The following is a 26,266-nucleotide window of genomic DNA, read 5'->3' as shown; positions in this document are numbered from 1 at the left end:
ATTGTGTACTCTTCCGTTCCCATTACATACAGAATCAATTGCTGTATAATACAGTACAGTATACCACACAGTGTGCTCCTTTATCTGCCACTTTCTTCATTTTTCTAAATGGGTTTTATCTATATTTATATGAATAACGCTCATGCAACACTACACTTCCATCAAGACAATAGTGCAAGCAAATATAGGACATTTAGTAATATCTCTAAATGTTCTAAAATTTACTTGGAAAAACAGCTAAAGTCTTCTCCAGAGAGATTGGCTTACTAAAATATCAGGTTACAGGTCCCCATAGAAGTCTAGAGAGAGCCAGAGGATGAGAGACAGACGAAGACAAGGAGAGCGGCTCCTTTTAATGTGGTGTGTCAGTGTTGGATTCCTAGCTTACACTGCTCAGTATTGCTCTATAATGTCCTTCATGCTGCAGCGACTTCTGAGAGTGTACTATAAAAATGTAGTGGAGCAGGATCCCCTCTTGTATGTGTGCAGTGTACAAGATACATCATAATAGCTAGTCTCAGGGAAAACTGATGAAAAATGCTTAATACTGGCCACATATAGTGCCGCTTCTTATGTGTACACAGCAGCCTGTGTTGAAAATCACCTGCTCTGATTGTTGTCTTTATTACACAGGGCGGTATATGTGTATATAATATAAATATGTGTTTGTGTATATGTATGTGTGTGTATATATATATATATATATATATATATATATATATATATGATAGATTATAATGTGTGTGTATGTATGTAATATATATATATATATATATATATATATATATATATAATATATATATATATATGTATGTGTGTGTATATATTTATTTGTTTTTTTTTTTGTTTTTTTTTTAAAGGAAAGAGTGCTCCCTTGATGTTGAGATTGCAGTTAGTGGCTATACCAAAGAAATGCAGGAGGATGATGAGCTCTTACAGCCAGCTGGTCCAGATGATGCTGAGGATGAAGGTGCTGAAACAGTCTGTACCCCATCGAATGGAGACGATGGTAAAGAAACCGAACACAGAGAGGAAGAAGACACTTGGGTATTAGAAGCCACAGACAGAGCTTCTCTCCAAGACTCTGAAAGCAAACACAATAATGACAAGTCTGGTCCAAGCTTAGACATGACAGAATTTACTAACGCTTTAGCTGAGCTGGAGGGAAAGTCTGCTGACAAGAAAACCACTGAAATCTCTGTAGCTGGTGATGACGAAAGTAACAGACTGGGAAATGAAAGGCTAAGCTCAGATGAAGATGTTGGCAGCCAGGGAAGTGATGAGCCCGGGGATTATGAAGATGAATGTCCGGACCTTGTGGGTCTTTCTGGGGCTAACAAAGAATACAGACCATTCAGGTAAGGAATTCAGTTCATTATAATAAAATTCCAGTCCCAACAATGATTGTTGTTCCTCTTGTCTGATGTCTGTCATACCCTTCATTGTGCTGATCAGTTTTAAGATCCCCACTATATACACTATACTTTTATACTAATGTCAGTATAAAGTATGGCGGGGTCTCCCTAGACCCCACCATATAGGAGTCGAGCACAATGAAATTTCACTGTCCTAGCCCTTTGTTCTCAGAAAGATAAGCCACCGCTAAAGATGTCTGGCTGCCCCATAGAGAATGCTGGAACGTTTGGTTCATGTTTATGGTGAGGATGGGAGAGAGCACAGTTATTCAGGGCGTTTAGCCTCCTTTAAATCGGACATCCACTGATCACGCACTGAAAGTTTCTCTAAAGATAGTCCATCGGTGTCCATCAGATTTACAATATAAAATTCATTTATTTAGGATATGTTAGCACATAGATGTACCCGTTCCCAGTAGATAGGGTGAACTTAAACTCTTTTCCATCAGTTTTTAACTTAAATTATATTAAAGTAATGGCCAAAAAAAAATGTCACTCTCCTAAATATGGTCCTCTCCCTGCTCTGGTCATGATAGATTAGAGTCCTGAAGGAAGGAGTGTAAAAACCAATGTTCTATTGAAAGCTTTCTGCATGACTCTGTTGTATTATGACCTGAGCAGGGAGAGGACCATATTTAGGAGAGTGACAAATTTTTCTGGCCATCGCTTTGCTCAGTGTGAACATACCCTTACACTAAAACTTTAAAAAGGGTCTGTCCTCCTGAAATGTCTGTTCCTTTGCTATTCCACCTGGAAAAAATGTTAAAAATTATAATTCTCCTCATCGGTTGCTAACTCTGTCAGGCTGACAAGGGGGGAATACTTACACCCATTTGTTCTTACTTAAATATGTTTCCAGTGGTAGCTCTAAGGTTCTAAGGTTCCTTAGGTCTTGTCTGGCCTATCTTTCAGTATCCCTCCATTTGACTTGAGTGTTCATGTGTCTTAAATATAGGTAGGAAGGATAAGCCGCTGCCAGGCTCCTCTCTGTGAACCAAAGGACCGACATTTATCTGTTGGGGGCGAAGTAAAAGATCTCCATACATATTGTGATGGGTTTTGCTGATGTTTAGGGTGTATAAGGGTCTTATGGGTTAAACTGTTGCTGAGGGTTGTGTACTGTACTTTCATGTCTTCCTGTTTGTAGAGATGAGGACAGTTTACTACATACCAATCAGCACCGGACAAGAACCACAAGTGTGACGTCGATGGGTACAGTCGGCAGCTGCTCCACAATCCCACCGGTAAGTGACTTCCTATCTCACAGATTTTCCAATCACTCGGCTATTTGTACTGGATATCTAGTGCTATGGTTTGTATAAGGTCAGTATAATTCATATTAAATCTAATGGTAAGTAGAACACTATGCAGACACTGGGTCACAAGATCCCTCCTACACTGTCTGTTTTCCTGAAATATGTGGATTGAGGGATTCCAGACGTTGTATGTGACATAAATCATATTAATTGCAAACAATACTTTTATGACTACTGGCTCTGGAAGCAAAAGAAGGTATTTTTCTCAGTTCTATGGTGAGATACAGAGGAAACTTAAAACTGACGGGATCTTCAGGGGTGTTTGTGCAAAGCTTCCAAACTTGTCATGAATTTAAGGGAAACTAAGGTTAAAGCCATGGCTTCCCATTGTGTCTGTTCATTAGAGAATATTTAGTGTGTAAGTTCCTCCCCATAGATTTTGCTTCTTGTCCACATAACTGGAAGGGGGCTGTTGTAGGGTCCAGCTGTCAGGATTTATCACTTTATCTCTAAGGGTTACAGGATATATATTACATCACTGGAGGGACTCCAGTCCTCTTCCCAACATTAGCAGTATGTCCACATAGATATAGCAGGTGTTTGATAGCTGATGGAATATAAATTCTGTTTTGAAGATTTATTTTTGTTTTGTTTTTGTCCATATCCTGTTTTTTTTTTTTTTTTTTACAAGTGTTTAAAAAAAAAAAAAAATAAAAAGACGAAAGCATTTAGGATAGTACTAGCCAATTCTGTCCTGTAAGTTTCCTCGCCATGTGTGAACCCCATGCCACAGTGAGGTGTTAGGGATGAGAAGGTCAAATACATGTTCCAGTGCACCTGCAAAAGAAGATGGAGTAACCTGAAATGTTGCGCTTATAAAAGTCTCATGTAAGCTCAAAGGTCATCTATCAGCAGGTTAGATACTTCTAACAGGCTGATAGATGACCTTTAAGCTTACATGATATGTCCCTATACTTTAGTGCATGGGATGCTGAGGATGAAGGTAGGTTTCCTACCTTGATCTTCGGTACCATTTTCCTGTACTTTGTTGTTTTATCTATATGCAAATGAGGTGGTTTGATGCATTGGAGGCGGGACTACCACCCTCAGTGCACTGATCTGCCCTGGCTGGCCCGTCCCTTCTAATGAATATTTATCCAGCGCTCTGCAGTGATATCACTCCAGTGCACCAAACTGCCTCTTTTGCATATGGATTAAACTACATTGTATACAAAGCTGCGCCAATGTTGGACTGTGGCTTAGACTCCCTTGTTTTGGCAAAAAATACTGACCAAAATACTATTAAACCAGCTTACAGAATCAGTTATACCCACATAGAATTAATAACGTCCTTAACCCCTTAAGGACACAGGACGTAAATGTACGCCCTAGCGTCTCTAGGAGCATTCAGAGGGGGGGCCGCGTAGCCACCCCGTTCTGAACCGCCGCTATCCCGGCAATTAGAGGACGTGGTCCGATCGCTGTGCCCGCTAATTAGCCATTTAAATGCAGCTGTCAAAGTTTAAAAGGCTATTTTCTCCCATCAGTGGTGGCATAGTGGCGGGATCGCCCCCCCCCCCCCCCCCCCCCCCCACGACGCAATAGTGGAGAAGCGGTTCCTGCGTCTGCTCCGGATGGGGGTCTTCGCCGTAATGGCGCTGATCCCAGCTGGGCAATCTATTGCTCTCAGCTGCAGCAGCCGAGAGCAATAGAACACCAATCTCTTTGATCTATGCAGTATATCTATACTGCATAGATCTCAATGAGAGATCTGAGTAGTTATGCTAGAAGTCCCCCAGGGGGAAAAAAGATTTTTTAATAATAATAAAAAATCCTCCCTGTTCCCCATTTTATAAATAAACATATTTGATATCTCCACGTGCGTAATCGCTCGAACTATAAATTTCTTTCATCCCTGATTTTGCACGGTAAACCGCGTAAGCTCCCCAAAAAATCCAAAGTGCAAAATTGCACATTTTTGGTCGCATCAAATCCAGAAAAATTTTAATAAATAGTGATCAAAAAGTCGCATATATGCAAACAAGGTAGCGATACCAAGTACACATAATGGCGCAAAAAATTACACCTCACACAGCCCCATAGATGAAAAAATAAAAGCGTTACAGGCATGATCATAAAGCAATTTTAAGGAACATTTATTTATTTTTTTACTTTTTTTTTAAAAGCCATCAAATAAAATAAAAGTTACACAAGTTACATATTGTTGTAATCATACTAACTTGAGGAACATGGATAACATGTCAGTTTTACCCCAGGTTGAACGGCATAAACACAAAACCTCCCCAAACAACAAAAAAATTTTGTTCTCAATTTCACCATGCATTTAATTTTTTTCTGCTTTTGCAGTGTACGTTATGCACAAATTAAGCCTTTCATTGCAAAGTACAACTAGTGGCACAAAAAATAATGGCCTTTTAAGCACAATGAGGAAAAAACCAAAGCGCAAGAATGGCAATTGGCTCTGCTCGTAAGGGGTTAACTTGTGGGTAAGCCACTCTGTAGACAACTGCCTTGCTGCTCATTTGAAGGCTCCAAAGAGTCACAAACACTTCATATGGCACCTTGGTAACCATGAAGGATTGTGTAAGCTTTACTTTTCCTTAGGCATTTATATCCAGGAATATACTTCTGGTAGTACATTTATAGAATTTAACAATAAAAGGCCACTAGATGGCACCAAGAATACCCGTCCAGAGTGATTCTAAAATAAATGGGAATCTTTTACATGTTTGACAGAACTTGGCTCTTATTTTATCAGTAAGATGAAGTTGTTTTCCTGTACCAGGATGTAACACTCAAACAGGTGCCAAAGAAGATAGACTGTCATAGTGATAGAGCGTTCAATAAGTCTCTTAATGTAACAGAATCTTGGAAGAAATATCTTAGAGTATTATTTGTAAAAATAGGCTTTACTTTAGTTATTGAGAAATGAGATTCACGTTATTAAAAATGGTCTCGGAGGAAATTAGCTGTTACAATGGCGCCTGTCTTGGGACGGGGGATATGACAGCAATTGACTCTCTGGCAATCATCTACCTAAAAGTGGTCAGAAGCCTGACCGGTGGACTGACTGCAGCATCTATAGGATCAGACCAGCTGGGCAGAACTCTGCTGCCTGCACACATCTGTCAGCTATAGACAGTTGGGATCTTGTGGCTGTTTTGCAACTTGTCCTGACTTGGAGCACTTTTGTTAGATACTTACCACTGCATACCAAGAACTAGAGTTGTCACCATACCAGAATTTTGACAATACGGATATCTAGTTTGGTATCGCTATTCTCAATACACAATACTTTCAATATAAAGAAACAACACAAAGCTAAGTCTATTTTCTGTACATCCCTTGTGGGACTTTGGGCTGGGTGTTCTTCCCCTTTAGTGAATCTGTTGTCTGAAATTCACATTCCAAACTGCTGACACTGTTCATTAGGAATCCCCACAGACTGAGCACATAATGGTCACATATACACTGAGGCTCATACACTGGGATTATTACTCACATGCTCAATCTTTGGGGTGTATACTGGGACATTTAGGGTGCAGCCTGCATGACTCAGATGCAAATACCTCATTTCTCTCTCTTCCTGGTCTAACCCCCATGATGGTTTTATTTTTCCACTAAGTATTCCAAATATACTAGCTTTCCACTGCCTAGATCTGAAACACTATTTTTGATGCCCTGGGACTGACGGGCGATCATTAAGCCATTAAGCCCCAGTTTAGTAATGGTTTTTCAGACGGTTTCCACTACTAGGCCTGTAAAGTGAGTAAAAAAAAAAAATACAGAACATACCAGTGATTTTTTTTTTTATTGAAATAAAAACACCCACACACCCTTCCTTCACCCATTTTGTAAAAAAAATAATTCCACTGCTCATCAACTTAATCTACCAAATGTGACCTAGTTCTCAAGACATCGGTATCTAAAAAACAAAAAAGGAAAGGGAGGGATACTAAATAAAGGACACTTTTTTTCCTGCTGTGCTAGCAGCTATGGCTACCACATGCACATACACTAGCTGCCGCAGCTAAAGCTTCGAGGGGGAGCACCCATAAAGTTCTTCAAAGATCGTTAGAGGTGCAACCTGTTATGATTGTGATGGTCACTAGAAGCTGCAGGACAGTCAGGACTGGGGAGGGTAACTGTCAAGTCCCCCAAGTAGTGCACCCTTACCTAACCTCTTCCTCACTGACGCAGTGTGCGCAGCCCAGTGAATGTGGGATGGGGGACAGTGAGCAGCAATCTATACAGATTGTTGCTTAGTGTCTGGCCCCTAAAAAGTTTTAAAGGGGTTATCCAGCGCTACAAAAACATGGCCACTTTCCCCCTACGGTTGTCTCCATTTTGGGTGGGGTTTTGAAACTCAGTTCCATTGAAGTAAATGGAGCTTAATTGCAAACCGCACCTGAACTGGAGACAACAGTAGGGAGAAAAGTGACCATGTATTTGTAGCGCTGGATAACCCCTTTAAGTGGCCATGCACTACATCATCACTTAAGGCTTTGTGCACACGGAGCATAAGTGGCGAATCAAAGCTCAATCAGAGCGCTGTCAACTCCATGAAGGTGAACGGCGTTGCGGAAGCAGACGCCGGATTCTGCAACGCTTCGTGGATATACTTCATATACTGCAACGTTTCGTGGATATACTCCACTTTCTCATACAGCATCTGAACTTTCAGCACGTGTGGTGGGTGAATATACCATTGTGCATTTGTATCCTGAAAAAAAGAATTTGGAGGCATCCTGGAGATGCTCGCGTTCTCCACCAACTGATAAAGATGACGTCTAGCATACGGATCTTGTCTCAGAGCATAGAATTAGTTGGAAGTAAAGGTTACACATCTACAGTTGCAGACAGATTACAGACACATTCATTTCTATGGCCCCATTCAAATACCTGTAGGTGTTACAGGTCTGTACCATCAGACAACACTACAGATGTGCATCCGTAATTGTACGGACCCATTCATAGGTGACACACAAAAGTCTAATCTCCTCAATGTATATTCACATAAATGGCTGCATATAACCCATTCATGTGTGCGTGTATGTATATGTGCTGTCTCTTTTCTGTATGTGTGTGGGTATTTCATTCTTTTGATCCCTTTTAATCTTTTTGCTGAGTGCGTTTTATCTGTGTCAAAGGATTTCTCTATTCCTCTGTTCCCTGATGAGCTTAAAAATAGAAAATATCTTAACTAGATCATCATGTAAAACTCTGTGTGTGGCCGCCCCGTTTTTCTCATATGAATAGTTGCCAGGATGCTTCTGCATCTGGCCTGCATGATGGAAGGCATTATATCACGGGTTCCATTGGGAATCCATAACTCACCATGTTCTCAGAACATTATCAAGTGTAGGAGGAGGTGAAGCAGTGCTGCAGGTCTCCGCTGTATACCGCTCCACACAAATCTCTCTGTTTTTCAAGCAAACAAAAGCAGCATTATTTAATAAAAAAGATGGATTATATGCAAGTAATGTTACCTCATCTGTTATACTAATAAAGTGAAAGAATACTAGAACTGCATCTACCAGCAACTATTTACTAACTCTTCCATTATCAGAACTGTTGGCTCTTAGGGTATAAACCCACACGCCGTATAAGCAGCGTATTTACTGCTGCGATACGCAGCAAATACGCAGCAAACACGCAGCAAATACGCAGCAAAAACGCAGCAGATTATATCTAAATAACTGAACACAGCATCAAATCTGTACCAACAAATCTGCTGCGTATTTGCTGCGTATTTGTTGCGTATCTGCTGTGTATATGGTGTGTGGGTTTGTACCCTTAAAGTGACAGACTTCTGAACCCTGAAACAAGAACAGAGCTAAGAATTATAGATACCGTGTTTGCCTGAAAATAGGACATCCACATAACGTCTATGCACCACTCTGCGAAGAGGCCGGGCGGCGTGCTGGGGATGCACAGATGGGACAGTGAGGAGGACAGTCGGGACTGGTGGGACAGTGAGGGGACAGTCAGGACTGGTGGGACAGTGAGGGGACAGTCAGGACTGGTGGGACAGTGAGGGGACAGTCAGGACTGGTGGGACAGTGAGGGGACAGTCAGGACTGGTGGGACAGTGAGGGGACAGTCAGGACTGGTGGGACAGTGAGGGGACAGTCAGGACTGGTGGGACAGTGAGGGGACAGTCAGGACTGGTGGGACAGTGAGGGGACAGTCAGGACTGGTGGGACAGTCAGGACTGGTGGGACAGTGAGGGGACAGTCAGGACTGGTGGGACAGTCAGGACTGGTGGGACAGTGAGGGGACAGTCAGGACTGGTGGGACAGTGAGGACTGGTGGGGCGGTGAGGTGACAGGACTGGTGGGACGGTGAGCTGACAGTCAGGACTGGTGGGATGTCAGGACTGTTGGGACGGTGAGGGCACAGTCGGGACTGGTGGGACGGTGAGGGGAGAGAGTCGGGACTGATGGGACGGTGAGGGGAGAGAGTCGGGACTGATGGGACGGTGAGGGGAGAGAGTCGGGACTGATGGGACGGTGAGGGGAGAGAGTCGGGACTGATGGGACGGTGAGGGGAGAGAGTCGGGACTGATGGGACGGTGAGGGGAGAGAGTCGGGACTGATGGGACGGTGAGGGGAGAGAGTTGGGGTTGATGGGACGGTGAGGGGAGAGAGTCGGGACTGATGGGACGGTGAGGGGAGAGAGTCGGGACTGATGGGACGGTGAGGGGAGAGAGTCGGGACTGATGGGACGGTGAGGGGAGAGAGTCGGGACTGATGGGACGGTGAGGGGAGAGAGTCGGGACTGATGGGACGGTGAGGGGAGAGAGTCGGGACTGATGGGACGGTGAGGGGAGAGAGTCGGGACTGATGGGACGTATGAACTCATCTTCGTGGAAAAGTAAGACATAGCACATTTTTAGGGGCAAAAATTAATAAAAGACACGGTCTTTATTTCGAGGAAACTGTATTGTAGAAGAAAAATATAGAAATGTATATGGCTTATAGAAAGTAGTAATGCATTGAGAATTGTGCACTTGGAGCAGTCTTTGCTTTCCTTGATGTGTTGTTTTTGGTCTTTGAAAGGAACTGGTGAAGCAGAAGGTGAAGAGACAGCTGACAAAGCAGCAGAAATCTGCCATCAGAAGACGTCTGCAAAAGGGAGAAGCAAACGTGTGCACCAAGCAGCGCCGAGAGAACATGTTCAACATCAAATGTAGTGTAGATGCCGCCAGCTTCTGGGGGTAGAGCTCCTCGGCCCTTTTACAATGAGATCTATGCAATTGCTTCATTAAAAATATGAATGTGTTTTAACACTTAATGAATATATTTCTTAAACCTGTATTTCCTGTTTTTTTTGCATTACTTTCATATGGAGTCATACAATGATTTTACAGCTTAGAGTTCCAAATGTAACAACTTCTCAAACACAATGGCCAGAGAGTGATGACTAATGTATCTACAAGACATATGTGGATGAAAAAAAACCTCTGCTTCCATAAAGCACAGTTTATTATTTTACTCTTATGAAGGTCAAGTGGAGGTTTGTCCTATCAGTGAACCTCACCATGATCACTGTGGTATATTTCATCATTTATACCAGGGAACAGAAGAGTTGTAATCACCTTAGTATCGATTGTTGGTAAAGGTGTATTCCAACCTCAAACATGTATCATCTATCCACTAGTTAGGTGACAAATGCAGGAAAGGTTGCAGGTACATTCTTCTCCAGCCACACGACTAAAGTAAGAAGGAGAATAACTTTGACATCATCAAGTATGCTCCCCACATCTTCCTTTAAGGCGTAACTGTCTTTTTTTTTTTTTTTATTGCAGAAATCAGTAGTATAAGCGATTTTAAGAAACTCTGTAATAGGTTTTATCAGCCAATAAAGCCTCCTTCTGTACTCAAGAAGTCAGGGGGGGAGGCTGGGAGATTGCTTCTTATCTGCGCATTATCAGGCAAACACGTCTTCATTACAGAGAAGCCAGTGAAGACGGGCTCTGCTCTCTCCATTGTAAGCCTATGAAGGGGGGAGGGGCTGAGGGAGATGAGGGAGCAGGAAGAGGTGACATGAAGGTCAGCTGTTTGTAGACTGTCTGGGCACCTAAACCGCAGGATTCTGGGGTCAGAAAGGTCAGTGCTTATCTATGAACTTACTGAGAGAAGATTGCAGGTTTTTGTGCTTTGCAAGACTGCTTCGTGCTCAGTCACTACTAACAGCCCCTCCCCTCTCCATAGCCACATAATGGAGACAGAAATCCTGCTTCTTCTGAAGTGAGGGGGGAGGCTGGGAGATTGCTTTTTCAGTCCAGAAGGAAACTCTTTTGGTTTATAAAACCTATTTCAAAGTTTCTTAAAATCGCTTGAACTGTTGATATTTAATGTTTTAAAAAAAAAATGGCCCTGAAATGACAGTTACGCTTTAACCTCCTAAGGAAGTTATAATAATAGAGCATTAATTCTAGTGATTGGTGGGGATTTGGGGACTTTAACTTCAGATGCTAAGTTGTCCCCCTTATCAGTATCTTCCCCATCCATAACACAGAAGTGAACTAGTCAATCTGTTTAAATAGTCACTTTCATTTCAACAAAGAAATTTAGGAATATATCTTATCAGACAAAATGCTTCTGTCTCCTGTTATCACACACACACACACACACACACACTACTAAATTGTCATCCACTCTCAAAATCAGCCTAGCAATGACTCTTGTTTACTTCATATGACTTGTAGCTAGCTCAAGGATCAGATTACAAGTCTCTAGAGAAGGAAGAAGAAGGCCTTATTCAGATGTGGCACAAAGGTTGCGAGGCCCCGCCCACATATACCAATCCACAGGTGATTAAAAACTACTTTTTACCAGAACAAGCACCATGAGGTGAGATATAAAATAAGTAATGAAAGCTGTAACATTTACCCTTTACACCTGTGGAGAGCAGTCAAAATGCTAATAGGGGGTGACAGTGTCACTTTATGCATGTCACTGACAGTACAGGAATCGAGTTCTCTACTCTGTCAAAGGAAGCGCACAAGTGGAGATGCCAAAACTGTGAGACTGTATCTTGTATTCAGATTTAAGTGGAGTATTGACCGAGAAAGTACACTGCTCAAAAAATAAAGGGAACACTTAGGGTGCGTTCACACTTACAGGATCCGCAGAAGATCTGCAGCAGATTTGATGGTGCAGATTTGATGCTGTGTTCAGTTATTTAAATGAAATCTGCTGCGGATCCGCACCAGAAAATATGCTGCGGATCAGGTAAGTGTGAACGTACCCTTAAATAACACAATATCACTCAAAGTAGATCAAACTTCTGTGAAATCAAACTGTCCACTTATGAAGCAACACTGATTGACAATTTCACATGCTATTGTGCAAATGGAATAAACAGGTGGAAATTATTGGCAATTAGCAAGAAATACTCAATAAAGGAGTAATTCTGCAGATGGGAACCACGGACCACTTCTCCGCACCAATGCTTTCTGGCTCTGGTTTTGGTAACTTTTGAATGTTGGTGGTGCTTTCACTTTCATGATAACATAAGACAGACTCTACAACCCACCCAAGCGGCTCAGGTAGTTCAGCTCATCCAGGATGGCACATCAATGTGAGCTGTGGCAAGAAGGTTTTTGCTGGGTCTGTCAGCATGGTGTCCAGAGGCTGAAGGCGCTATCAGGAGACATGGAGGAGGCCATATGAGGGCCATAACCCAGCTGCAGGACCCCTATCATGGCAAAATGACCTTCAGCAGGCCACAAATATCCATGTGTCTGCACAGACGGTTAGAAACCAACTCCATGAGGATGGCATGAGGGCCTGACATCCACAGATGGGGTTGTGTTCACAGCCCAACACTGTACAGGTTGATTAGCATTTACCAGAGAACACCAGGATTGGCAAATTTACCACTGGCACCCTGTGCTCTTCACAGATGAAAGCAGGTTCACACCGACCACAGGTGACAGTCTGGAGATGCCGTGGAAAGCGATCTACTGCCTGCAATATCCTTCAGCATGACTGGTTTGGCAGTGGGCCAGTAATGGTGTGGGGTGGCATTTCTTTGGAGGGCCGCACAGCCCTCCGTGTGCTCACCAGAGGTAGCCTGACTGCCATGAGGTACCAAGATGAGATCCTCAGACCCCTTGTGAGACCATATGCAGGTGGGGTTGGCCCTGGGTTCCTCCTAATGCAGGACAATGCTAGACCTCATGTGACTGGAGTGTGTCAGAAACTATTGCGAGATGAAGCAATTGAAGCTATGAACTGGCCCACCCGTTCCCCAGACCTGAATCCGATTGAGCACAGCTGTCTCCATCCACCAACGTTACATCCAGGAGTTGGTGGATACTTTAGTCCAGGTCTGGGAGTAAAACCCTCAGGAGACCATCCGCCACCTCATCAGGAGCATGCCCCGGCATTGTAGGGAGGTTATACAGGCAAGTGGAGGCCACTCACAATACTCAGCCTCATTATGACTAGTTTTAAGGATATTACATCAAAGTTGGATACGCCTGTAGTGTGTTTTTTCACTTTAATTTTGTATGTGACTCCAAATCCAGGCCTCCATTGGGTAATAAATGTGATTTTCATTGATGATTTTTTGGTGACTTTGTTAACACATTCAACTTTGTACAGAACAAAGTATTTAATGAGCATATTTTATTCATTCAGATCTAGGATGTGTTATTTGCGTGTTCCCTTTATTTTTTGAGCAGTGTAGATTAGTAAGTATAAGGAATCTAAATTTGGACAACAGCTAAATATTTTTTTTCTACCCTAAAACAACCTCTTTTTAAAGTCTGTTCAGTTTTGACTAAGTTGTTTTTCAGCTAGCTGTCTTCTGCTTGAAACCCTTATGCTTTACATAGCTGTCAAGCAGCATACAAATGTTGAGTAATTCTGGTTCATACACCCCATTACATTTGGTTGATTTTACTGTAGGAGTGTATACTACTTGCAGCTGCTGGTTTCCTCCTTAGCGCAGGTTCTGGCATTCAGTAGGGGAGTTCATTTGACTTTATAATTTGGCACACACCAAGCATTCATATGTGCATAACCAAACACTCCTACTAAACTGGGCTATATTCTACAGCATTCACAATAACTTATGTGGGCTTCCAGAGGCAACCAATGAGTTACTAGGTGAAAGTGAAAAAGACTAGGTACCCAAAATTTGTGTTGATCTGTTTGATAATCTTTTACTCTCTTAATAGAAACCCCAGTATATCCCCAAATTAAGCAAGGTGTCTGTCTTGATAAGGGTGAATTAGCCGAGGGCATCGGCCATGCTGACAGGTACACTGTAAAGATACATTGGATGGGAGCAAGGATGGATGGATGGATGGATGGATTGCTTGAGGGGTGGATATTTGAGTGTCACTGTCGTTCAATTTTTTCCCCCAGAAATCGATAGTACATGCGATTTTAAGAAACTTTGTAATTGGGTTTATTAGCCGAAAAATGCATTTTAATAATGAAAAAGCAGTTTGAAATTCCCCCCTGTCTTTATGGTTCTCTTGTGAAGAGGGGAGGGGTGGAGGGAGATGAGGCACCAAAACAGGACAACAAAGAGTTAATTTACAGCTACATCAGCGGGCTATCTCCTCTGAAATCAGCACTGACTTTTCTAACCTCTGAATTTCACACAGGTCCCGCTGTGTAATCCTTTGATCTCTGCTCTCTGCTGGCGACTAATCTCCCCCCCCTTCCTAAAATCGCCTGTACTATTGATTTCTGCAAAATAGAATAAAAAAACCCAGTGACACTTTAAATGAAGAAGGAAAGATGTGGTTATTGATAGATTGAAGTGATGGGTTGGGGCCTAGTGCACCTAGTAGTCAGGTGCGATGTGGTTAGTAGATTTGAGAGCTTTTCTTCAGTGATGGGAAAGAGGTGTATTATTGAAGAAGAGAACTGAGCAGGGATGAAGATGGGATGAGGAAACTATTATAAAGCTCGAAGAAAGTGGCAAAGTGAGATGTGGGGGCGGCAGCAGGGAACGGAGAAGGGAATGAAATCCTTATGAACTTGGCTGAAGTAGTTATCCAAAACTGTCAGCTATTACATAGAGCTAGCAGGTCATATAAAGCTAATCAAATAAGAATGGTTTCTTCATATCTAATAAGCCTTTTTTTTTTTTTAGTAGGATAACTTTTCTTCGACTTAGTCATCGAAGGAGTGGAGAACATTAGACATTCCAGCTGTTACTCCAGTCTATCTTCCCGGATGAATAGATAGGTTTCATGGGAAATATTATAGTTATGCCAAAGGTTGCCCATCCTTTTATTAAGAAACAAAAGAAAGCTGTGATTACAGGAATGACAGACTGCCTAGCCAATAACATGAATTATAAATCCAACATTCCCAATGACACATTGTACTGGGAAATCATAAAAGAGGTCAAAGTGCTGAATAAAAAAGCAGCCAACGTAATGAGAGAATTTGATGAATTATTAAAACATCCAAAAACTTGGCAATCTGCTCCAATTCTGGGAATACTATATGTTGAAGTCAATTAAAAATCTGGAAAGGAATTAAATTGAAAGTGTCCTCCGTGTTAAGCGTTTGTTAGTACTGGATATGGTTTCATCCGGGGTTTTTAACTACTGCCTGCTTTGATCCGCCTGGAGATAATATCTGAAAAGAAGGAAATGTTTAAAGGCGTAGAATAAAGAAGACATTATTAATGAAGTGGAAGGTCGGATAAGTGGCGGCTGCTCCAGTGTTCGTGTTACTTTGCTGAAGTTAAACTTGAGCCATTAATAATCAGGGAATAGGAGTGGTCAATGAGACTGGAAAGGAACCATCAATGAAGAAATTGGCGCTGCCGAAAGGAAATGCTTATGGGGAAACATGTTCTTTGATGGTTCAGTGAAACAATATCCTCAGCAATTTGACAGAATAAATAAGACTTGTTCCAAGCTGTTTACTTTAAGCTCTGGAAAACGTAGCACAATCCCGGGAAAAAGACTTCTTCATGTTGTCTTCTCCGGTAAAGACTTTAGCCTTGAGCATAACAGCATTTCCTGTGTCCATTGACTTCAGTAATTCCCCGGTATCCACTTATTCTCCATCTGCACGCTATCTCCTTCTGTAAATACTTATCTTGAGGAGTAGGTCGTCACATTGGCAACATGGACTCTAAAATATCTTGTACTTCTGCCCACCTGCAAACAATGCCAGACAGTGCAGATCTCAGGGTGTATCTGTTACATGGTGATTAGAGGAGACAGCTGCAACGTGTGACAACTACATTCCCGCATTTGGATTCTACGCCATAGCAAATCTTTAGAGAAAACTGCGGAAATAGTACAATGTATGAAATATTCAATATTCTCCTGTGCACCCACTGCTCGGATATTTGCTTCCAGATGGCATCGAGCAAAACTTCTGCAAGTAATATAAGTTTATTGCTTCTGTCCTAGAACATGAACATACTGAGATGGCTACAGAACAAAATGACTCCATTAGATGTTTGCCACAGGGCCGCTGCGGAGTTCAGCCAATTATGAATAATGTAACAATTACTGGTTCTTCATTACAGAAAAAAAATGTATGCGATTTCCAAGTGGTTTATAGACTTGTACCCCAGATGTCCTCCAGATACAGCCTCTGGTTTGGGCGTTAGGGAAAGGTTAGTCTGTGTGACTGGTGGATTGTAAACCTATTCAGAAACTAAAATAAGGTCCTAAAGTAGCAGTTCTAAGGCTATATATTGGTGTATGTGCGTGCACATGTGATGTTTATTAGGTTTTGTTATGTTCTGGTCTTGAATTTTTAACAGAAAATCCCATCCAAATCCACTTTCAATATCTCAGCAAGTAAACAGTCAATAAGTTAATGTTTTAAACAACAAGGTAGACTGATAAGTAGAAATAGAGACATTTTTCTCTTATAAGATATACTACAAAGTTACATTCATTTTAGAAATTATCACATGATAGCTGGGGGGTAACAACATTTTACATTAGGGGCATGGGACTATTCAGAGTCTATTCTGTATTTAAAGGAGTTATCCAGGAGTGGAAAAACATAGCTGCTTTATTCTAAAAATTGTGCCATTCTTGTCTTTGTGTGGGCTGGGATGGTTGCTGCCTTTAAGGATTGTGCAGCAACCCAGAGGGATTGTATGGTGACAGAGGCTGAGTGGGATTATAATTGAATTATGAGAGTTGGGGTCCTTAGATGTCAAAGTCTAGTCCCAGAAGGGTTCTCTGCCATAACAGTGTCTATGGTTCTTGCACAAGACCTTCCACACTCCTTGGGCTGGCACAGTACACAGGAGACTGCACCAAGATGGTTGTGGTAGTAGTCTCCTGGGGCACTCCTTGTGTTATTCTTGGCTGGAATGCAAAAATGGGGGCCCGTTAATTACAGTAAACGAGCGCCCATCTGCTAGATCAGCGCTCGTTTACTGGGCCTATTACACAGCCCGATAATCATTTAACAAGGGCTGCATGGACATCGTTACCGATGTCCTTGCAGCCCTTGCTAAACTGGCATACATTACCTATCCATGGTCCAGGGCTCCTCTTGCGGCCTGCTTCTCCCTGGGTCCCGCACACTGCAGCTTCAGAGCGGCCTGTCTTAAAGGGAACCAATCACCGGAAAAAAAAGCATATAGAGCTTTTGAAATGTGCTGTTAGAGCACACTTGCCACACGTGTTTTCATAGCCTCCGTGCCTTCCCGGTGTAAGCCGCAAAGTAACTTTATAAAACTGGCACCCTGTATGCTAATTACCTGAGGTAGTCACCTGGGCGGTGTGCGGCTAGCAGGTAGTCACGGTCCCCTGGGCGTTCTTTCGCTGTAATCACGCCCCTCTCGGTGTGATTCAAATGGGGGCACCAGTTTTATAAAGTTACTTTGCGGCTTACACCGGGAAGGCACGGAGGATATGAAAACACGTGTGGCAAGTGTGCTGTGTGCTCTAACAGCACATTTCAAAAGCTCTATATGCGTTTTTCCGGTGATTGGTTCCCTTTAACTGACAGGCTGCTCAACCAGTCACTGGCCGCGGCGGTCACGGCCTGTGATTGTTTGAGTGGCCTGTAAGCTAAGACAAGCCACTCTGAAGCTGCAGCGTGGGACCCGGGGAGAAGAGGAGCAAGAGAAGCCCCGGACCATGAATAGGTAATGTATTTATTTAGCAAATCGTCAGCCGCCGGCCACGCACCACTATTACACGTGGCGGTGCGCCATCGGTGGCCAACAATTATAGGTCAGAACTAGGTCAGAATAAACGATCAGCCGATAGGATAGGGCCGATTCGGCCGATTATCGTTCCTTGTAATAGTACCCTATCTCACAGTTACAGTTACAGGTTTACCAAGGTAATAGGCAGACTTCGCTGAAACTGGAGTAGGTTTCTCAATAAACCAAAGCTGAGAGATTTTTGTACAACTTCTCCTCCCTGACCTAAACCTCCAACTACTGTACCATTTTCATATCTTAAAGGGGTTATCCAGCAAAAATCTTTTTCTTTCAAATCAACTGGTTTCAGGAAGTTATATAGATTTGTAATTTACTTCTATTAAAAATCTCCAGTCTTTCCATTCTTATTAGCTGCTGTATATCCTGCAGGAAGTGGTGTTTTCTTTTCAGTCTGGCACGGTGCTCTCTGCTGCCATCTCTGTTCGAGACAGGAACTGCCCACAGCAGCAGCAGCAGCAGCAGCAAATCCTCATAAAAAACCATTCCTGCTCTGGACAGTTCCTGTCTCGGACAGAGATGTCAGCAGAGAGCACAGTGTCAGACTGAAAAGAAAACATTTCCAGCCAGACAAACAGCAGCTTATAAGTATGGAAGTATAGAAGTAAATTACAAATCTATATAACTTTCTGATGCCAGTTGATTTGAAGGAAAAAGATTTTCGCTGGATAACCCCTTTAAAGTAGTAGTAAAAGGATTGACATACAGTAACTTGCGAAAGTTTTTATTCCCCTCTGTTTCGTTAGATAACATCCTGGAATTATAACGAATTTTTGTGGGGCCTTTCACTATATATATGATATATAACATCTTGGCACTTTGAACATGCAATTTTTTGTCATTGTGACAAAAATTAAGGGCCCTATTCCACAGGAGCAATAATCGGCCTAATCGGCCCCATTTGGGCCGATTCGGCTGATTTTCGCTCGGTGGAATAGAGAGAACGATCAGCTGATGATCGTGTCATCGGCTGATGGTTCATTTAGGTTCAGACCTAAAATCGTCGTTCGCCACCAGCGCATCGCTACGGTTGAATAGCGGTGCGCGACGGCAACCGATGATTTCAGCAGAATCATACATTACCTGTCCGGGTGCAGGTCTTCTTCTTCCTCCTGGTCCCGCGCCGCAGCATCGGCTTCGGAGTGGGGCTGTCTGAACTAAGACCTGCGCCCGGACAGGTAATGTATGGAACAAGGGCTGCAAGGACATCGTTAACGATGTCCTTGCAGCCCTTGTTTCACGATCATCGGGGCCGTGGAATAGGCCCAGTAAACTAGCGCAGATCTAGCAGATCAGCGCTCGTTTACATAGTTGCTCGGCCCGTGGAATAGGGCCCTTAGGGTCTCCATAGCTAAGGAGGCAGTCACAACCCTTGCAGACACAACTTCCCAGTATTTATTTTATTTATTTTTTTTACACTATAAGGACTACATTCATACAATGCTGATTCACTGCAGATTTTGTGCACCTAATGTGCCCTAAGTCCGGGGATTTTGAAAATCCAGCAGCCGGCAGGGGAGAATTGTGTAACGAGTAGGCACTTACCTCTCCCCTTCCCTGTGGTGAGCCGCGGGAGTGGCCGTGGGATAAACCCCCCACCCCCCACCCTCCCCGGAAGTCATTTCCCCCCGAGTTGTGATGATGGCACAACTCGGGGAGGAAATGCCTGTCCTAACTGATGGACAGGCCGCTCAGCAAATCAGTGACTGGAGCGCGTCCCGATCTATTCACTGACTGTCTGAGCAGCTGGGTCTATTTGGCAGGTTGTGACGTTTGCAACCTGGAATTCCCGGAGCCCGGTAAAGTTCCCAAGGCCAGTCCCGCCGCTAACCGCTGGCATGGGAAGAGGTAAGTTAGTACTTGTTATCAAATTCCCCCCGACTCTGCCAGCTGCCGAATTTTCAAACTCCCTGGACTTCTTCTTTAAATACACACATACTTATTTATATATTTATTTAAAGGGGTTATCCAGTGCTACAAAAACATGGCCCCTTTCTTTCAGAGACAACACGACTCTTGTCTCCAGTTCAGGTGCGGTTTGCAATTAAGCTCCATTCACTTCAATGGAACCGAGCCGCAAAACCCCGCCCAAGCTGGAGACAAGAATGGGGCTGTCTCTGGAAGAAAGTGGCCATGTTTTTGTAGCGCTGGATAACCCCTTTAAATATTTATTTACTTATTTCTTTTCGCTTTGATGCAGAAACACTGCAGCCCTTTTTGTAACCGAGCTGCAGCACATCTGTATCATATGAACATTACCCTGACTATTTTGTCAAGTTCTTTACATGAAATCTAATTTCAGGTTGTAATGAAACAACAAAAGAAACAGGAGAAATCCCAAGAGAGGTGAATAATTTTGCAAGGCAGTGTTTTTTCTCTTTCTTAATAATAGATGTAAGGACATTGCCTTGAAGCTCTGTTGTAAAGTTTTCTCCGGCTAGGTTCACACTATGTAAAAATGACGGCCATATTTCATAAGAACGAGTGTCATTGTACAAATATTGTCCGTTATGTTAAAAATACAGGACGTTATTTGGGCAATGACGGACGGTATTATGAAAGATGCCGTCCATTTTTTAATTAGTGTGAACCTAGCCCCTAACTGTACTGATGCACAAACAGAGGCAGATATATGAAGTATTTAAAGGGAACCTGTCACTCCCCGTGCCGGGGTGAAGGCCGTTCGACCCCCCGCTAGAGCCCCGGATACTTACCCTATCTCGCCAAGTCCCGCTCCTGAAGCCGGTCCTGGGACGGAGATATCCTTGTCGGAAGCCTGGCACACGCGCTGCAGAGATGAGTGCGACACCCATAAAGAATGACAGCTCCATTCATTCTCTATGGACGTCGGACTCATCTATGCAGCGCGCACGCAGGGCTTCCGACAAGGATATCTCCGTCCCGGGACCGGCTCCAGGAGCAGGACTTGGTGAGATGGAGTAAGTATCCGGGGCTCTAGCGGGGGGCCAAACGGCCTTCACCCCGGCACGGGGGGTGACAGGTTCCCTTTAAAGGAGAAGTCCGATGATTTCTAAAAGCCGGCAGGGGGGAAATTGACGTTATGACTCCGGGGAAAATGCCTGTCCTGGCAGATGGTCTGACCACTCAGTCAGTTAGTGACTAGAGCAGTTTCCATCAGCCAGGTCGTATTGTGGACACCTCGGACATCCCAGAGCCCGTCTGGGGGCCCATGGCTGCTCCCACCACTCACCACAGGCACAGGGAGAGGTAGGTTGTGAGGGTGGGTTCACAGTGAGGACTCCACGCAGAGAAGTTCTTGATGATTCCGTCGCTCACCTCCGCCCATGCCATAGACTGCATTCTATGGTCGGGTAAATTTGCCGAACCATAGAATGGAGTCTATGGCACGTGCCGAAATGCGTGCGTGGGCAAGCGATGGTATCCGCAAGAACTTCTCTGCGCACATTCCTTGGTGTGAACCCACCCTTAAGGCCCTATTACAGAACATGATTATCAGCCGCCACGGCCGATAATCATCTTGCGCAATAGAAAACAACAATCAGCCGACATGAACGATGTTGGCTGATCATTGTCTGACATTGCCTTTCAACATGTTGAAAGTCAAACAATCTAGATAGCAGCGATATGCTGCTGTCGCTCTGTGGAAATGGAGCGGCGGCAGCAGACCGCTGCTATCTTCTATGGGCTGCCCGGATGATCTAGCAATCGCCCAGGCAGCCCCCCCCCCCTACACTCACCTACTCACTGCCGACGTATGTAATAGTGCGAGCGGGAAACAAGGAGCAAACAAGCTCTAACACCTTAACTTATAATCAATTCCCCCTCTGCGGCTGCCGCCTTTTAGAAATCGCCAGACTTCTCCATTAAGACTCCATATGAACAAATGCATTCATCCCCATACAAATAAGAAGAAACAGTAAAGGTGCAACAAAACATGCCCTGCCCTCAACTGCGACATCCACAGTATCTCCTTTGCATTGAACCCAATGTAATCAGTTTTATACCTACTAATATTAATTTAACAGATAAATAAATTTAATAGAAAAGCGTAGCAATATACACACCTATGCGATGTTAGCTTCCTAATAACTATATTTATTATAGTTTATAGTAAAACATAAAGATATAAATATAAGAAGAAAAAACCCTTGAAGTAAAGTGAATAATAGCTGATTGTTTGCTGTAGTATTGAGGGGGGCGGTGAATAGAGGAATGCCTGTGCTAGTTTGCTCTGGCTGGCCTGTAGGTGGGTGTGTTTCCCAGAGAGAAGCAGTGGGAATGGATCTGTCAGCCCAGTCATACAGCTAATTAGCTCAGCCTACAACAAAGATAAGCAAGCCAGGGAGGAGGACCCCCTGAGGGGCTTTAGATTCTGGCCAATGCCTGATTGGCAGATGTTAAAAGAGAGTTCTCCTTAATCCACTCCATCAATGAACTGCACACATTCAGTGCAGAGATGGGATAATCCAGGCATGAGGACAGTGTACAGTGCATGCAGCTGCACAGCTAAGGGACACAGCTAACATGGACAGGACCTTAGACTCTCTACAACTCCTGGTCACCCAGGTGCTGCCACAGAGTGACCACAGCATGGTCTTCAAAGACTGTAAGTACTTACCAAGGCTGCACTGTGTCAGAATGCTGCTGCACATAGATACATGGTTACAATGTGGTTCCTTGTGGAATCACATGGGTGCACTTATAGGAATATTGATGTGCCTGTAACATAGTAGAACAGTCACTTGCTCTAAATCTTATTGAATTACATTTGTTATACAATGTTGTTATCTGTTTTGTTATGTGTTATAGTGTATACTGTGTGTAATAGGACTATGCAGCTGGGAATGTTAGTAGGAGGTGTGCAGGTTTTACAGGTGATATCAGCAAAGTACAAACCATGTATTTGTCTGTGGTTCAATAGGTTTTTATTGTGTAAATTTTTCAAATTTTTATGAAGAAAGGAAACATTAATAACATAATGAGTACTTGGTCTGCCTACAGACAACCATTGTATATGTATGTTTTGAAATGCATATAACTTTATGATTTATGATACTTTGTATTGTCATGTTTACGCTGTTCCTTATGCTTTTTATCTAATAATGGCATGGGTAGAAGCTTGTAGACTTGTAGTTTAACAAGCTGTTTATGCAGCTATTGTATGGATGCCTCTACACAGATTTATCTGACAGATTTTTGAAGCCAAAACCAGGGCTAGATTTGTTAAGAGGTGAAATCTGTCTTTCCCTTATGACCTGTTTATACTCTGTTCATGGCTTTGGCTTCAAAAATCTGTCAGATAAATCTCTGTGTAAAGGCACCGTATCACTACAAGTACCAGCATGTTCTGCCTGCTAGCATGGCTGAGAAAACCAAACTGTATACATAATCCAATTGCTTATTTACTTGTTCCCATATTTCTATATATATCAATTACTCTAGCTGTGGTTTGTGGTATTTAGCTGTGTTTTATTGGCTCTCATTATGTGATCACTTAGGATACATTGTAGATTCTGGCTCCCTGGATGACATGTGCTATAATGGTCCTGATTGCACAGCAGCCTATGCCTGACAGGCTATTCTGGGACTTGTAGTTGCACCGTCATTGTAGAGGATATCTGTTAACAGAGTTTAATTTATTCTTGCATTATTGAACTGAATGCTTTAAACTTGGCAGCTGTCATGTATATCCGGACTGCCGAGCTACTGTGGAACCCTTTACTTCTGGGTATTTATCATTTCCATTATTCTTAAGTAAACAGAAAGATGAGAGGTTCATTGGTGAGTATGTTTAGTAAGTCAACAAGCCCTTATTGTACCTATTAAATAGTAATATCCTCATGGCCCCAGGAGCTCAGAGTGGGAGATGGTCACTGGAGTTTGTGCAGCTAGTGTATTCCTTACAAGACTCCCACAGTGTATACAGGAGTGTGAGATACAGGAAAAGTTGCCATAGGAGCTCTGACCATTCAGAAATAGAATTTATCAGGAAATTGGATCACAATGTTCCGCATGGATCAGTTTGAATTTCCTGTGTTGGGAAGCAGTTTTGCTGATGAGAAGACATGAAGACATGTTTTCATGTATTATTGGTGTGAATGTTTGATTGTGGCTTACTGGATATGTCTACTGATGTGTGATGATGATCTCTGTACAACACAGTGAAATACGCCGTATGTGCATAACAATACAATAAGGCCCACATACAAAAGAGATTTCCAGCATACTTACATTTCTGATTTTTACCATGGATCTTGCTACGATTGTGGACATGGAATGGCTCCATACAATGTGGCTAAGCCATGCCCTCACTATCCAACATGGTTTCTACTTAGAATAGAATTTTAGGCATAATATAATATGGATTCCTATTAAACAATTATGGGATGTAGTTTGGGAATGGATGAAATTCCAGTTCTTGAACCCAGCTACCAGCCTGTGTATGACCATCTGTACCATATGTCCTGGGTTGTCACATTGTAAATGTAGTTGTCAGATAGATAGTCAGCAGCAGCATACAAAACACCAAAACTTCTACCATTACTTCCATGGTTTAGCAAGGACTCTGGGTACTAATTAACAGTAGACTTTCATACCTCGTACTCCTTCCTTAGTCAAGTTAGGGATTATTCCCACATCCCGTTTTCTACGGACGGGGAAGTCCTGTACTGGAGTGTTTCCCCGCCTGGGATAATGTGTTAATATCATGCCAGGAGTGGGGAAAGTGTTTGTATCCCCCTGGCACTGTAGTTGCTTTTTTACAGTGCCGCAGAGATTCAAACACTTTTCCCACTACTGGCATGATATTGACACATTATGCCAGGCGGGGAAACACTCCACTACAGGACTTCCCCGGCTGTAGAATAGGAGATGTGAGAATAAGCTCTTAGGATTGCCTAAAAAGATCCAGCCCTCTGGGGAGAGAGGGATAGACTTTGGTTCGCAGTTATTGGTTCTAATTTGGGAAAAAGGGTTAAACCTGGAAGACTCCTCTCTCAGACCTTCAAGCCCCGGAGAAGAGGTCATGTGACCACCTTTCCATACATCATTAAACATGAGGCACCAGTGGTGGTGGCAAAGAGAGATAATTGAAGGGGGCCTGTCACCCTAGTTGTCGGGGTGAAGCCCGCTCGACCCCCCTGGTGGAGTTCCTTATACTTATCCCCGGTCCTGGTCCCAGACCCCGTCCCACCGCCAAGAAATCCCCGCTGGAAGCCGTGCGCGCGCTCACCAGAGATGAGTCCGACGCCAATAGAGAATGACTGGAGCAGTCATTCTCTATGGGCGTCGGACTCATCTCTGGTACACGCCACTTCCTGGCTGATGATTAACACCCGCTTGCAGTCATAAATCATGATACAAATCTACACTTGCTGCCGAGCAGGTGTAGATTTTTGATACAATGCTTGTGCCAGGCGCAGGGCCAGCCGGCTGTACTAAGAGGCATGCTCTTCTTAGTAAATCTGGCCTGGGAAAAGGGGACAGGGCTTAATTCAAGAGTGACATACGAGTACGCCAATCTTGATAAATGTCCGCCTTTGAGAACCATTTCTTACTCTGCACACGACAACTTTATACTTTTTAGTATATGGGACACTTTGGGGGGGATTTTTGAAGACCGACGTACGAAATCTACACCTGTTTCCAGCAGGCGTAGATTTTGAACATGATTTAGGTCTGCGAGCAGGCGCAAATCATGATAAATGAGGCGCGGGAGGAGGCCACGCCTCCTCCTCATCTCGTCAGGCCCCCCCAAGCTCTCCCAGCCCGCCCATCGGGCAAGCGGGGTGTCCGGGAGGCGTACGCCAGGGAAAAGGGGCGAATCTGCACCTTCTCCCTGGCGTACCTTTCATAAATATCCCCCTTTATCTGTATATGATATATAGATTCAAAACAATACAACATTGTTAAAGCCTTAGGGCCCTATTCCACCGGACGATTATCGTTCAGATTATCGTTAAATCGTTCGAATCTGAACGATAATCATTCGGTTGAAATGCAGTTAACGATTAACGACCGAACGAGAAATCGTTGATCGCTTTATAAGACCTGGACCTATTTTTATCGTTGCTCGTTCGCAAATCGTTCGCATTGAATAAGACATCGTTCGGTCGTTCGCAATAGATACGAACGCAATAGCGAATAAATAGCGAAGAGAAACGATCGCAATTACGATCATAAGTAACGATTATCGTTCCATGGAAATGACTGAACGTTTTTAGGTCTTTCGCAATAGCGGTCGTTTGAGATCGTTAATCGCTAACGATCATGCAAACGATAATCGTCCGGTGGAATAGGGCCCTTACTGTCATTTGTAAAATGTTTGACATGATATCAGACAGGTCTCGCTGCCACGGTAAAGCCGGTACACTCCACTTCCTGGCCGCCTGAAGATCTGACTCA

At 43.4% G+C, this 26,266-nt stretch overlaps 3 protein-coding genes across 5 annotated transcripts in view; 2 read left to right on the top strand and 1 right to left on the bottom strand.

The window, feature by feature from the left end:
* The window catches only part of RIOK2 (RIO kinase 2), a 39,735-nt gene extending 29,747 nt beyond the window's left edge, over positions 1-9,988 (top strand). Inside the window, exons 8-10 of the mRNA XM_069964660.1 lie at positions 861-1,358; positions 2,563-2,659; positions 9,754-9,988. Coding sequence (XP_069820761.1) covers positions 861-1,358; positions 2,563-2,659; positions 9,754-9,915 — 757 coding nt within the window. The 3' untranslated portion in view covers positions 9,916-9,988. The remainder of the gene's footprint in view (positions 1-860; positions 1,359-2,562; positions 2,660-9,753) is intronic.
* The window catches only part of LOC138787390 (uncharacterized), a 406,633-nt gene that overhangs the window by 199,173 nt on the left and 181,194 nt on the right, over positions 1-26,266 (bottom strand). The window lies entirely within an intron of this gene.
* LIX1 (limb and CNS expressed 1) overlaps positions 22,171-26,266 on the top strand; it is a 105,767-nt gene continuing 101,671 nt past the window's right edge. Inside the window, exon 1 of one of the 2 annotated variants that reach the window (XM_069962958.1) lies at positions 22,171-22,469. In XM_069962958.1, the coding sequence (XP_069819059.1) occupies positions 22,388-22,469 (82 nt within the window). In that variant the 5' untranslated portion in view covers positions 22,171-22,387. The remainder of the gene's footprint in view (positions 22,470-26,266) is intronic. The other variant, XM_069962959.1, reaches the window with a different exon arrangement.

The sequence above is a fragment of the Dendropsophus ebraccatus genome, chromosome 3, assembly GCF_027789765.1.
Source record: "Dendropsophus ebraccatus isolate aDenEbr1 chromosome 3, aDenEbr1.pat, whole genome shotgun sequence".
Taxonomy (NCBI): domain Eukaryota; kingdom Metazoa; phylum Chordata; class Amphibia; order Anura; family Hylidae; genus Dendropsophus; species Dendropsophus ebraccatus.
The sequence above is the reverse complement of the archived record's forward strand: the minus strand, read 5'-3'. Positions and strand labels throughout refer to the sequence as shown.